Source organism: Dryas octopetala, chromosome 3, assembly GCF_963921425.1.
Source record: "Dryas octopetala chromosome 3, drDryOcto1.1, whole genome shotgun sequence".
NCBI lineage: Eukaryota > Viridiplantae > Streptophyta > Magnoliopsida > Rosales > Rosaceae > Dryas > Dryas octopetala.
Window position 1 is genome coordinate 13904295 of NC_141368.1, and position 14263 is coordinate 13918557.

The following is a 14263-nucleotide window of genomic DNA, read 5'->3' on the forward strand; positions in this document are numbered from 1 at the left end:
CAATGAATTCATTTCGTCTTCACATCTCTCTATATTAAGCATGATTATGACATTTTCAATGAATTCATTCCGCAAACCAAACGGAGCTTAGCCAAGAAAATGAAAGTGCTCCGCAGCAAAGCAATTGTGCTGCCCATGGCTCCCTTGAATTCTTAGTAATAATAGCAATTGCCTCTTATGAGTTATGATTACATGCTGTTTGTCTCAGCCAATAAAGAGAAGGTTTGAAGTTCACATTTGGAACTAGCCACTGTACCTGAAATTATATACTAAAGTAATTGCACTGCTTGAATTCTATTGGACCAACAAGGAGGAGCTGCCAACTTCTTGTGGCTGTATAAAGACCAAGGTGTTGCTCCACTTCAATTCATTTCATTCTAAGAAAAATAGAAAGAGATGAACAGAAAAAGATTTTTAGGTTTAGGGTTTTCAATATTATTTCTGCTTAATTGATTAAGACCACAAAGTGTGGTTTATATACACGGGCCTATAACTAAAATACAGAATTAATAAATTACCTAATTAATTCTAATAATTACACAATAACCACATGGGTTGACTCACATCAACACTTCCCCTCAAGTTGGTGTATATATATCGCACATGCCCAACTTGTCTAGTGAGTCCAAAAACACCCTATTTGCTACGGCCTTGGTCAACACATCTGCAAGCTGATCCTCAGACTTCACAAATGGGAAGTTGATAATCTTAGCTTCAAGCTTCTCTTTAATGAAGTGTCGATCAATCTCAATGTGTTTTGTTCTATCATGCTAAACAGGATTATGTGCTATATCAATAGCAGATTTGTTATCACAAAACAAGTCCATAGGCTTGGTAGGTGGACACCCTAAATCAGTCAATAAATGTCTCAACCATAAAAGTTCAACTACTCCAAGTGCCATACCTTTGTATTCAGCCTCTGCACTTGATCTAGATACAACCGATTGCTTTTTACTCCTCCAGGTCACCAAGTTTCCTCCTACAAAGGTAAAGTAGCCTGAGGTAGACCTTCTATCATCTGCTGAACCACCCCAGTCTGCATCAGAAAAACCTTCAACATTCACATGACCATGATTAGCAAACAACAACCCTTTACCAGGTGCAGATTTTAAATACCGCAAAATTCGCTCCACAGCATCCATATGAGGTTTACACGGGGCATGCATAAACTGGCTTACTACACTAACCGCATAAGCAATGTCAGGTCTAGTGTGAGACAAATATATCAATCTTCCAACAAGTCTCTGATATCGCCCCTTATCTGCAGGCAAGGCCCCCAAACACTCGAAAAGTCTATGGTTTTGGTCCATAGGAGTGACAGCTGGCTTACACCCAAGCATACCAGTTTCAGACAACAAGTCTAAAACATATTTCCTTTGAGATAGGAATATGCCATGTTTAGACCGAGCAACTTCTATCCCAAGAAAGAACTTCAAGTCCCCCAGCTGTTTCATTTCAAACTCTCTAGACAAGTACCTCTGCAAATTAGAGATTTCCTCATAATCATCTCCAGTCATAACCATATCATCAATGTAAATGATAAGAGCAGTAATCTTCTTCCCCCTTTTCTTTAGGAACAAAGTATGATCAAAATTACTCTGCCGATAACCATAGTTCTTCATTGCACGGGTGAATCTCCCAAACCAGGCTCTTGGAGATTGTTTAAGACCATATAAAGACTTTCTCAGTCTACATACTAATCTTGTATTATCAAATTCTGGTATACCTGGAGGAGGATCCATGTATACTTCTTCAGTCAAATCACCATGGAGAAAGGCATTCTTTACATCAAACTGAAGGAGTGGCCAATCTTTGTTAGCGGCCAAAGACAACAGAACCCGTACTGTATTCAACTTGGCCACTGGAGCAAACGTCTACAAGTAGTCTATGCCATAGGACTGTGTATAACCCTTTGCTACCAACCTTGCCTTATACCTTTCAACTGATCCATCAGCTTTGTGTTTGACTGCAAACACCCATCTGCATCCAACTGTCTTCTTCCCCTTAGGTAGAGAAACCAACTCCCAGGTTGAATTCTTCTGTAATGCCGCCATTTCTTCAGCCATAGCCTTGGTCCATCTAGAATCTGCAAGAGCATCCTGCAATCTACTAGGAATAGAAACAGAAGATAATTGCAGAACATACGATTCATATGACTTTGAAAGCCTAACAGATGACACATGATTATTAATTGAGTACCTAACTTTGGCATTTGGATCTGGCTCATATTTAGCTGGTGGTTGTCCTCGGTTAGACCGAGGAGGAAGTGTAAATTTAGAAGTATTAGAAACAAGATTTGAACCAGAATGTGAATCGAGAGTATTGTTTGTTACCTCAATGGATGAAGAAGATTGATTCAATGGAGTAGGAGATATGTCGGTACTATCATGGAGTGGTGATTCCTCAGGCTCAGAATTCGTGGGTTGTTGTCCTACCATATCCTCAGTATCATCCCCAGTAATTTCCGCAATCTCAGTCTCATCCGCAGTAATTTCTGCAGTCTCAGTCTCATTCTCAGACTCAGACACTGGGTGATCAGTAGTCTGTTCTGACCCTTCCTCAAAGAACAACATATCATCTCGATTCTGCACTTCACTAGAAACCTCCCCCTGAAGGGTAGAATCCAATGGACGGGGAGAATAAAAAAGTTGATGTTCATGAAAAGTGACATCCATAGAAACATAGAAGCGCTGAGTAGAAGGATGATAGCACCGGTACCCCTTCTGGGATGGACCATAACCAACAAAAACACACTCTAAAGCCCGAGATGCGAGCTTGGATCGCTGATGAGAATGTAAATGCACAAAAAAAACACACCCAAAAACCCGGGGTTCCAAATGAAGGATACCTGGGAGAGAGACAAAATCCGAGAGAACATCCAAAGGTCGCCGAAAGTCAAGGACACTAGATGGGGTCCGATTAATCAGATAGACGGCAGAACTCAAGGCATCACCCCAGAACAAAGAAGGCACATGACCGCCCAGAAGAAGGGACCGAGTGACTTCCAATAAATGTCGATTTTTGCGTTCAGCAACCCCATTCTGTTGTGGAGAATGAGCGCAAGAAGTCTGATGAAGGATCCCCGCAGAAGCAAAATACTGAGTCAACTCTGTATTAACAAACTCACCGCCATTATCTGAGCGCAAAACCTTAATAGGACAGGCAAACTGGGTGAGGACCATATGATGAAAAAGGCGAAAAACAGCACACACATCACTTTTATGTTTCAGAAGATAAACCCAAGTCATTCTAGTACAATCGTTAATAAATGTCACAAACCATTTCATTCCTTTATGTGTACCACACGGGGCCGGACCCCAAACATCCGAGTGGACCAAAGCAAAAGGAACATCCATACGTGTAGCACTAGAAGGAAACACTGAACGATGGCTTTTGGCCAACACACAAACTTCACAATTAAAATTGGAAATGTTCAATCCACGAAATAAAGAGGGAAATAAACGCCGAAGATAACTAAAGGACGGATGACCAAGTCGGCGATGCCACAACCAAATCTTCTTCTGATTTTCGGAGGAACCATCACTAACTAGACTCACAATGCCACGACCATCTGAAGCGGAAACCCCACTATCCAGATAGTACAATCCACCACTCTTTCTACCACTGCCAATCTTCTCCTTGGTATGAATGTCCTGGAAAACACAATGGGTAGGAAAGAATGTGGCCACACAATTATGAGTTTTGGTTAGTTGACTAACAGAAATAAGGTTACAATTCAAGGAAGGAACAAACAGCACATTATGCAAAGACAAATCAGAGGAAAAGGATACCGTGCCATCTCCTAAAATAGGAGACGACACACCATTGACATTGACAATAAATGGCTTAGAATAGACAGACGAAAAATGACTAAAAACATAACGATCAGAAGTTATATGATCCGTAGCACCTGTATCAATTATCCATGCACCATCACTAGTACAAGCAGAAGTACTCAAAACAGAGTTAGAGATACCTGACTTGACAACAGACCTGGAAGAACTAACAGAGGTCACCCTGGAATGCATCATTTTTTTTTTCTTCTTGCACAAAGCAACACAGAGCAAGCAGATCACAACGAAGGCACACGCACAGTGGGAAACCACTCGGGCAGCAGGGGCACAAACTGTTGTCTCACAGGATGTCGCACAGGTGATTGGGCGCTGTCAAGACCGTCGCACAGAGCCGAGTGGGTGCTGCCAGCAGCAGAATTGGTGCACCAGTGATCGGTGTACCAGCGACCCACTGCCAACAGAAGTACGGCTCGTGCACGAAGATGAAAGACACAAGCAAGCAGAGTGCCCAGGCAGCGGGGCAGTGCGCACAGTCAGCCGGAGACTCACACAGGCAGGCGGAGGCGATGTGCGCTCGCGGCAGGCGGGTTGACGCGGCGTCTCTGGCGCACGAGTAGCAGTCGCACGCGCAGACAGACGAGTTGGAGCTTCGCACAGGCAGGTGGGGCGGCGTCAGTGTGCGCAGTCAGTCGGTGCAGACTGGGCAGCGCACAGAGAAGCGAATGGCGTCGGGTCGGCGTCGTTGCGACTGGACAGCGCACAAGGAAGAAGACGGCGTCGTCGCTGCGACTGGTCGGCGCACAGAGGAGACTGGTCGGCGTGGAGCAGTAGAGAGGGGGGTGTGCAGCGATCGACGATGACAGGGGGTGTGCAGTGAGCGACGGTGGCAGGAGGGTGCGCAGTGAGCGACGGTGGCAGGAGGGTGCGCAGCGAACGATGGTGGCAGGGGGGTGTGCAGTGAGCGACGGTGGCAGGGGGTGCGTGTGCAGCGGACGATGGCAGGGAAGGGGTGTGCAGTGGATGGTGGCAGCGGAAAGGAACACAAACAGTTACGTACAGTAACAGAATTTTTCTGGAAAAAAATTCTTCAAAAACCAGTTCGGTAGAGAACCATGCTCTGATACCATGAACAGAAAAAGATTTTTAGGTTTAGGGTTTTCAATATTATTTCTGCTTAATTGATTAAGACCACAAAGTGTGGTTTATATACACGGGCCTATAACTAAAATACAGGAATTAATAAATTACCTAATTAATTCTAATAATTACACAATAACCACATGGGTTGACTCACATCAACAAGAGAGAGGTTGGTTTTTAGAGAAATCAGTGAGTGAGTTCAAGTGTACAGAGACAGGTAGTGGTTGAGAGAGTCAGAGCAGAGAAGGGGTGTACTTGGGTTTTTGGGGCAGAGAGGTTGAGAGATATTGTATCCTACCATTTTGTTTGTTTGTTTTTTTTTGGCCACTGATCCTAACATTTTGTTTAAAGACTAAAACGCATTGAAAAAATTTCATGAAAGGTGGTTATGATGCAAATCTTGATTATGGTGCAAATTACAAATAAATCCCTCAGCTATATCATGCTTGCAACTGCCTTTCAAGGTTTGGTCCCCTCTGTCCCCAACCACCATATTATCCTCAACAAGCGTCAACAAATCAAAAAGCTTAAAACAAAAGCCATAATAATATATGCACACATAACGTAGCATATATAGATTGATAAAAGAAAAACAAAAATGAGGGAGACAACAACTACAACAACAACCTACCAATTTGCCAAATTTAGTTTCATCAAAATTCAAGACCACCCTCTAAACCCTCTCTCTCCCTCTCTCTCACCCCCCTCAAACCCATAACCGCCCTATACCCTTTTTCCCTCCCAACAACAAATTTCAATAACATTCAAACAAACAACCAAGATTGATTCCATTGATTGATTGATCATCACAAGAATCAGTCAATCAATCATGGTAGGCCAATCAAGAAAATGGATGATACTTGTGGCAACAACATGGATTCAGGCATTCACAGGCACAAACTTCGATTTCTCATCCTACTCCTCTGATCTGAAATCTGTGCTTGGGATTTCACAGGTGCAGCTCAACTATCTCTCTGTGGCCTCAGACATGGGCAAGGCCTTTGGATGGTGTTCTGGGGTCACTCTCATGTATTTTCCATTGTGGGTGGTCATGTTCATAGCTGCCTTCATGGGTTTGTTTGGTTATGGCCTCCAGTGGTTTGTCATTCAAAGAGTCATCTCTCTGCCTTATGTTCTGGTTAGTTTGACAACTCTTTCTTTAATTAATTCCTTAATTCTCTTTCTTGAAATTTTATTATGATCATGTTGTTGAAGTGGGTTTCTTTGTTTTTTTTTGGGATTTCTATTTCCTTTTTTTTTTTTTTTTCTTTCTTTAATTTTAGTCTTGTCTTTTCTTGGGGAAACCAGTGAAATTTTGACCTAAAATTGGTGAAGCTCTAACCGCCACACAGAACTACCACAACCACAAGCATCGAGGTTGGTGCATTGATTTCCTACTTTTTATAAGTCCTATATAAGTCAAACTGTAGAAAGAGACAGTTAACAAATAGCAAGTGAGACAAAACACATCCATCAGTGTCAATCTACCAGTTTTTTATGAAAAATTTCAAACCATTTAAGGTTGTGGAGCCACTAATAACTTCTATAGATTTTTTTTTTTTTTTGGTTTTTATTCTATAGTTTTTGTTTTTTATTGAGTTTTTATTCTATAGTTGTGTGCATAAAAAATTATAAACAACAAATTATATTGAAACTTCAAAATAATCAATCACCAATAATAAATTTTAATTTAAGTAATCAAATAAAATGAAATTTAAGATTTATTTAAGATTTAAAATGAAATATAGACTAGCATATGTCTGAGGCCCCTAAGGGTGCATATTTTTTTTTAGCAGAAAGAAAAAGAAATTTTAACTAAGATGTAAATAGCTAAATTATATTTTAGGTTCCTTAGAAGGGAAGTGTCTTTATCTTTGACATTTATAGCAAGTCAGTGTCACTCTTCTATTATACGATCCCAAATGTTAGTGAAACATTATCTTATGTCCTGATGTTTTCTCGAAATTAGCATCTTATAGATTAGAATAAATTCATTATTTTTATTCGGAAATAGATTAAAGATAGGACTAAAAAAATTAGTTGCACTGGTAAGTCAAATTTTTTTATTTTCTTGGTCTGTATAAGTCGAAGTTATTAATCAGTCAAAAATCCAAAAACACAAAGAAGGAGTTTTGCTAGCTATGAGCCATCGAGGGAAATAAAAAATATTCTATAACCGACACCTACATTTTATGTGTCTATTTATCTCATTATGTACTAAAATTGATAGATATGATGAATATATATCTATATATCTGGTTACATAAAAATTGTATCTATAAGAGCAAGATACAAATATTGTAATTACTAATTATATTAGATCCTGTCTCTTATAGAAATAAATTCAATTTATCAAATAAATGAGTCGTAAGACTTTATAGAGGTGAGACTTATACATGATGTAGATTTTATTTTTTTGAGATGTGATTATCACTGTTCCTAGTAAAATAAGGTACAAATAATTCTATTGGTCATTGACTCATTGGTTGATTCGAAACCGCATCAATCAAACAATTGTTATTTGTTAAAGTTATTGACCTAACAAAACCTTATCATGAAAATATAAAAAATTAGTAAAGAAAAAAAAAAATTACCTAGAAATTCTAAGGTTTAAAGAAATTACAAGTAGGGCTTAGTTTACTGTGGTGAGAGAAGAAAGATGAAGTTGAAGTAGTGAAAAATGTTGAGGGACAAAGATATATAGGCATATATGTAACTATGTAACTTTACTAATTTATCCTAATGACTTCATAGTTCATACCAAAAGAAATTTATTCTATGGACTTGTGTGAAGGTTGCCAAATTATCCTTCAGATCTATTGATAAAACAACTAGTTGTTTTGTTAAAGGAAGTTCTTAAAATAAATTAACAAATAACGTTTGGCAAAGCTTCAAAACTTCTCTATGAATTGAATTGGTTATATATATATATATATATATATACAGTAGATAAGTAAAGCTTTCATTTTGTAGACCATTATGAGAGACTTACCTGAAAAACACCAATCTCAAATAAGTCATCTGCAATCACAACCGAACTATCATTAATTATTTCACTTCGATCATCACTCTTAACTGTATAATCTGTCTTTCATGATTTTTTTAGTTTCAATTCTCTTTTTGTTCTTATAAGAATGTGGCCACAAAACAAGCCAGACCAAGATTTCCTCTTTTCATCTTCTAAAATGGTTAAAATATATATAGTTTAATGTAAAAATAGCAACCAACATTTGGAAACAAAACAAAAACAAATTAGTGAGGCTCAAAAAACAAGCTAGCTAAGCCTAAAATTCTTAATTTGTTGCAGGATTCCTAATCTTTCTGCTTGCACCATTCACATCCCCAAATCCTTTGCTCATGTGCACAATCCATGATGTGAACTCGAGTATTATGATCAACTGGAAATACATAGCATTCATAACTAGCTTTGCGTGACCCAAATCCAGAAGGTAATGTTAATTTTTCGTTTGGCAGGTATTCCTTTTATGCTTGTTGGCTGGATGTAGCATCTGCTGGTTCAACACTGTCTGCTATGTTTTATGCATCCGACACTTCCAAGCCAACCGGGCATTGGCATTGTCCCTCACAATCAGTTTCAATGGGGTAAGTGCAGCTCTGTACACCCTCATTGCCAATGCAGTAAACCCAAATGATGACACCATCTATCTCTTCCTAAATGCACTAGTTCCGCTCTTCACATCAGGTGTTGCACTCATCCCCATACTCTTCACATCAGGTGTTGCACTCATCCCCATACGCCGCCAACCCCCTATTCACCCACTTCCTGCAGAGGCCACTCGCCCTGACTCCATCATTTTTCTTTGCCTAAACATCCTAGCTGTGATCACTGGCCTATATCTCCTCCTCATCAACTCACTATCCTCTAATGCATCAACAGCTCGGATGCTCTTAGTGGGTGCTATTTCTCTCCTGATCCTACCTTTGTGCCTGCCTGGTATTGCATATGCTCGGGAGTGGGCTCGTAGGAACATCCCCTCGAGCTTCCGCTTTGATAACTCATCAACCTTTAATTTGGTTGACCCTGATGATCTTGAGCTCCATAAGGAACTCATTGCAGAAAGTGAAAGTGTTAATGCCACAAGTAACACTGCTTATGGGCTGATGGACAAGGAAGGCTGTTTGGGGTGTTTTGCTGGTTTTGGGAAGGTGATGGAGAAAGACAAGCTAACAGCGCTAGGTGAAGAGCATTCAGCTAGTTTGCTCGTACGCCGGTGGGATTTTTGGCTATACTATGTGGCATATTTTTGTGGGGGAACCATTGGGTTGGTCTATAGCAACAATCTTGGGCAGATTTCACAATCACTTGGATACAGTTCGCTGACTAGCTCTCTTGTCACACTATACTCTGCATGCTCCTTCTTTGGTCGTTTGCTATCGGCTGCCCCAGATTTCCTGCGTGAGTATGTATCTAGAAAACTATAGCTTTTATCAATTGGAGAATGAGAAAAGCAATATGCCATAAAAGCTAACCTGCTTCTTGCTAATGCAGTAAGGTCTATTTTGCAAGAACTGGATGGCTTGCAGTCGCTCTAATACCAACACCAATTGCCTTCGTTTTGCTTACTGCTTCAGGCAGTGAGGCTATGTTGCGTGCCGGTACAGGGTTGATCGGGATAAGCTCTGGGTTTGTTTTTGCTGCAGCTGTGTCAGTCACATCAGAGCTTTTCGGGCCAAACAGCGCCGGGGTAAACCACAACATTCTCATAACCAACATCCCAATTGGCTCACTACTATACGGCCTTCTTGCAGCTCTAGTGTATGATTCCAATGAAGGAAGCTCAACAACCCAGGTGAGCTTGTTAAAGGAAGCAACATTGTGCATGGGTAGATCATGCTATCGGCAGACATTTATATGGTGGGGATGTATTTCAATAATAGGATTAGCTTCAAGTTTCTTGCTATTCCTAAGGACCAGGACTGCTTACAATCGCTTTGAGAGGAATCGGACTCAGACACAATCCTCCTCTTAGATATGAATTCATAGGTTCTATGATCAGAACTTCTGGAAAAGCTCATATATGCGTGGAATTTGAATGAGAACTAAAGATATGATAGCGTAGATACCAGTGATTAGTGTATACTTGTTTCACTGACTGGGAAGATAAAGAGATTACATGTAACGTAGTACAAATTAAGATGTCAGAAAGAAAAGTTAGTAGAAAGTTCTGTGGATGAGTTTTAATCATCTTTCACACATACTACTGTCCTTTTAAGGGGATGACTTGGATATACCTACTCTAAACGAAGCCTAGCAAACAATTCTGAATCATGGTGACTCATCCAAGACCATCAGGGATTTAGTTGGTATGTTCAGAAAGATTGTCAATGGCTTGGTAGAAAAATAAATCAAGAGAGTCAAGGGGTTAAAGGAATAGATGCTTCAAAGTTCAAAGTACAATTTACAGACGTGTGAACAACTAAAGCATGACTGCATCTTTTTTGGTACATTGGGATAGGATCTAACCTATGACCTATCATAATCCTAACCATTTTCCCTACACCCTCACCACCTGGGCTAGCCCCAGACCTTACAAACTGATTTATTTTTTACAGATTAAACTACTGACGATTAACAGGACGATTAAGGTGTTTTAAGTTTGAGCTCCTAATCATTACATTTGACCCATGTTTGAGAGCCTAAACATTCTCGTCTAAAGTTGTCTTGGGAGACGATGAAAAAGCTTAATCAAGTAAAATTTAACTTCAGAAGCATCATAATCAATGGTAACTGCTAGAATCAATGAAAGGATACAATTGTTTTCAAAATGAAGATAACTACACTGTTGGTGGTAAATTACTAAATTAGAAATCAAAGTATGGGCTAAAACAAAGGCAACCGAGAGGCTTTTAATATATCAGTGTCATCCTCTTCAAGTTACATAAGCTTCAACAGATAACTGCCTTGAAGAAAATCCAGTCTTCTAAGGCACCTAGGCAAGAGTTTTCCTTTGATTTGGGATTTTCTGGTATGTGTCTGTGTGTTGATTTATGTGTGTGTGTAATTTATATCTGCTTCAAACAATCCATCGAGGAGGCCACATAACCTCCCAAGTTCCCAACTTGTTGGAAACAGATCTTATCTTTATAATAGTAGATTATGGGATCTTCAGAAATCATTCCTCAGGTCTGTAGATGCATTTTTAGACAGCAGGTCAGTTGAATGGTAAAAAATTGTTAAAGAGAACAGTTGTGGAAACTGGAAACCCAAGGGAGTCCCCTGAAAAAATTTATGTTCACCTAATTATTACTGCCATTTAGGAGGGGTGATTTAACTAGTTTATTAGTGATATAAATATGTATAGTCAGATTATAATTACGTACACGACTGAGTTAACTATTTTAAAGGTATCCAATCATGCATACAATAGATGCTCATGTTACAAAAACATCAAGTCAAATTACATCAGAAAACCTAGACTGAAACAGGTGGACCTAAACAAACATAAATGAAGCATTCTTAAAGGGTCTACTGGAAATCCATATATCCAAACTATATTAGCTCCTGACCAGTAATGCCATTCAAGAAATGAGAGCATCCATGAAAAGGCAATATGGTATATACTAATCTAGAACAAGGGGTTTTTCTACTGTCTCACCATTGATCTTGGCTAGAAATTCAGATGGGATGCCACCTTTGAGAATTTGAACTCTAAACACTAGCCCCGTGCTGCTGCACTCCATGAGTTCGAACACACATGCATCTCCAACCTTCAAATTGTTGTCGTTGACAAAATTTCTCCAGGATGGATCAAACCTTTTATGACTGGTGTGTGATCCATTATACATCATCTCCCAGTTCTTGCCCCGAAAGGTGATAACCGTAGGGATTAAGCCAGAAGGTAGTTTCGAATGAAGTTTGGTTGGGATCACCTATTCCAAAAAATGATTATTTCAGAAAACTAGACTAAAGCTAATAAAATGATGATCCCAAATTAGAGTAAAAGTAGCACACACTAGTTAGGGGATCTAAAGCATTATTGCCAATAACTGCAAAGACCAAAAAAAAAAAAAAAAGTGGCTCAGTGGGAGCCAAAGTATCTTTAGCTTAAAATTCAAATTGCAAATTCATTGCGTTCATTGAACAAATTGTTACTTCATTGCAATGGTCTATTGACAAAAAAGTCTGATAATGTGATTACCATTTGGTACATGGGTTTGACATGAGATTTTGCAAGAACAACATCAAAAAAGGGTTTCCCGGAGAGGGGCCAAAACTCATCCCCTTGCAATTCAATGGTGGCATTTGGTGTGGGTTGGGCTGGGTTTCCCATTTCAGGATCTTCTACTTCACCAAATGGAACTTAACCAAGAAATTATCTGCAAAAAATACAAATATGCTATCATGCTTTTGATGAAACATACCCAACAGTTCAAAACACACAAAAAAAACTATGATGAATAAGAAATCAGAAACAAAATGCATGATAAAAATATGAAAAGGAAAAGCTATTAGTATAAGAATACGAGATTATGAATAAGAAGGAGAAAAGCTTACGCATTTTTCATCTAATTGACAGTGCAATGAGTGCTTAGCATACTAGGTGAACGATAAAGCCTAGACATCAGATAATCTGTAACCAACTTGAAGGATGTACCTTTGAAGATCTGGCGGGGAGTGTTGTGCTAAGGTGATAGTAGCCGAGTTACTGAGAGAGCGAGGAGGAAGAGACAATCAGCAGCCAAAAGGGCAAACAAGTGAAAAACGAGAGGAAGGAAAAATAAAAAGACAAATGATACTTTTGGTTTACTTTTAATAAAAATTTCTCCTCTGGTTTTGTTTTGTTTTGTTTTTTTTAAACAATTCCAATCGTATAACTCATTAACTCCAATACGATATGAATTAAATCAACATTGTTAACACCGTTTAAATGGTTGACATAAAACTGGATATGCATCACAGATTCACAAGTGATTGACAATTTGGACGTCTTACTCCACCTAAATTTTTTATATAAGTCCTACTCTATATTGAACACAATTAGTTTGAAAAAAACTAAGGTTTTTTAATGCCAAATTGATTGGGGTTTAAAGGTAGGCAGAGACTTAAGTAGGCATTCAGGTGGTAAGATATTCGCACTCACGTGCTGCCACTTTAGATTTTCTGTTAATAATTTAAACGAGATTTATAAGTTGAATTTAATACTATCATATTGGAAATACAAATTACTAAAATATATATATGACTAAAATAAAAATTTCATGAAAGCACATGAACCAAAAATGCTATTTGACCAAAAACATATTAGAAAATATCATGAGGGTTTACTAGTAATGTTATTTGACCAAAAACATATTAGAAAATAGAGTAAATTACAATTTAGTACCACAATTTTACATGTTGTTTCAAGTTAGTATTCTAATTTTGAAAACTTGCAAAAAAGTATCTCAACTTTCATTTTGTGTCAAAATAGTACCTCCGTTAGTTTTTCTATCAATAAGGGCGTTATCTGCTGACGTGACACTCTTGTCGCCCACGCGTGGCGCTGACGTGTATCCATGTAAGCCCTTATCTGCATCTAACTCTTGCCACGTCAGATTAACATCATAAAAAATAAAATAAAAAATTCAGATAAGTGATGTACTAGAGCATGTCGTTGCAGGTAATCCTCTCTTTCTTCTTTCCCTCTAAGATTTTCTGTATTGCTTCAAAGAATGCAGCATTCATGAGTGAAGACCCATGAAATCCAAGCACCGAATAAAAGAGCAGGATCCAAATCAAGGGAGGCCCATTCTAAATCTAAGATTTTCTCCCTCCGAAAATTCCAGAATAGGTAAGTGATGGTGGTTGATTTGAAGATTTAAACCATTAATCTTCCTCATCCTCTTTCTCTTTTGCTTCCGCTTTCTCTTTCTTATTGTCTTAACTTGGTTTTTTTGTTTCTATTTTTTCAGTTCCCGTTTGTTTCAAATGGGTTTCCTTTTGGTTTTCATTTGCAACAAGGAGGGTGTCAGTTTTGGGATTGGATGAATCTCCCCATGTGCGAGCGTTCGAAGGTGATCATACCAGGACTTTCGAGGAGGTTAACCATTATTGAAGATGAATTGAGAATTGTTCGAAGGAGGAATAAAATATTTTGGGGCGTGATGGCGTTGTCTTGGTTGATTTCATTTTGTTTCTATGCTAAATCTGATTATCTTGTAGTGCTTTTTTTTTTTTTTGGTTCCTTTGTCTGTTTTGGCTCCACTAACATAACTCTACTTGGCACTGGCAGTAACGGGTTTTGGTTGTTTTGGATGTTCTTAACCCCTTGTAACAATGTAACTTATGCAATTTCAATTGCTGCATTTTCAATTTATGCAATTTCCTC

The 14263-nt window shown here is 38.8% G+C and overlaps 2 protein-coding genes across 4 annotated transcripts; one reads left to right on the top strand and one right to left on the bottom strand.

Annotated features, from left to right (window-relative positions):
• Positions 1–259: 259 nt before the first annotated feature.
• LOC147291151 (B3 domain-containing protein Os04g0386900-like) lies at positions 260–12669 on the bottom strand. 3 transcript variants are annotated; one of them, XM_086238338.1, is made up of 4 exons: positions 12551–12669; positions 12095–12272; positions 11552–11825; positions 260–377 (listed from the first exon to the last, which is right to left on the bottom strand). In XM_086238338.1, exons 2-4 carry the CDS (start codon positions 12224–12226, stop codon positions 373–375), a joined length of 411 nt encoding a protein of 136 aa, XP_086094464.1. In that variant the 5' UTR covers positions 12227–12272; positions 12551–12669; the 3' UTR covers positions 260–372. The 3 variants fall into 3 exon arrangements, with proteins under 3 accessions (XP_086094464.1, XP_086094463.1, XP_086094462.1); XM_086238337.1 differs by lacking the exon at positions 260–377 and adding an exon at positions 10943–11081; XM_086238336.1 differs by lacking the exon at positions 260–377 and having other exon boundaries at positions 11288–11825.
• On the top strand, positions 5530–10149 carry LOC147291152 (protein NUCLEAR FUSION DEFECTIVE 4-like). The gene is made up of 3 exons (XM_086236475.1): positions 5530–6072; positions 8409–9355; positions 9445–10149. The coding sequence occupies exons 1-3, from the start codon at positions 5764–5766 to the stop codon at positions 9923–9925; spliced, it is 1737 nt and encodes a 578-aa protein (XP_086092601.1). The 5' UTR covers positions 5530–5763; the 3' UTR covers positions 9926–10149.
• Positions 12670–14263: the final 1594 nt, after the last annotated feature.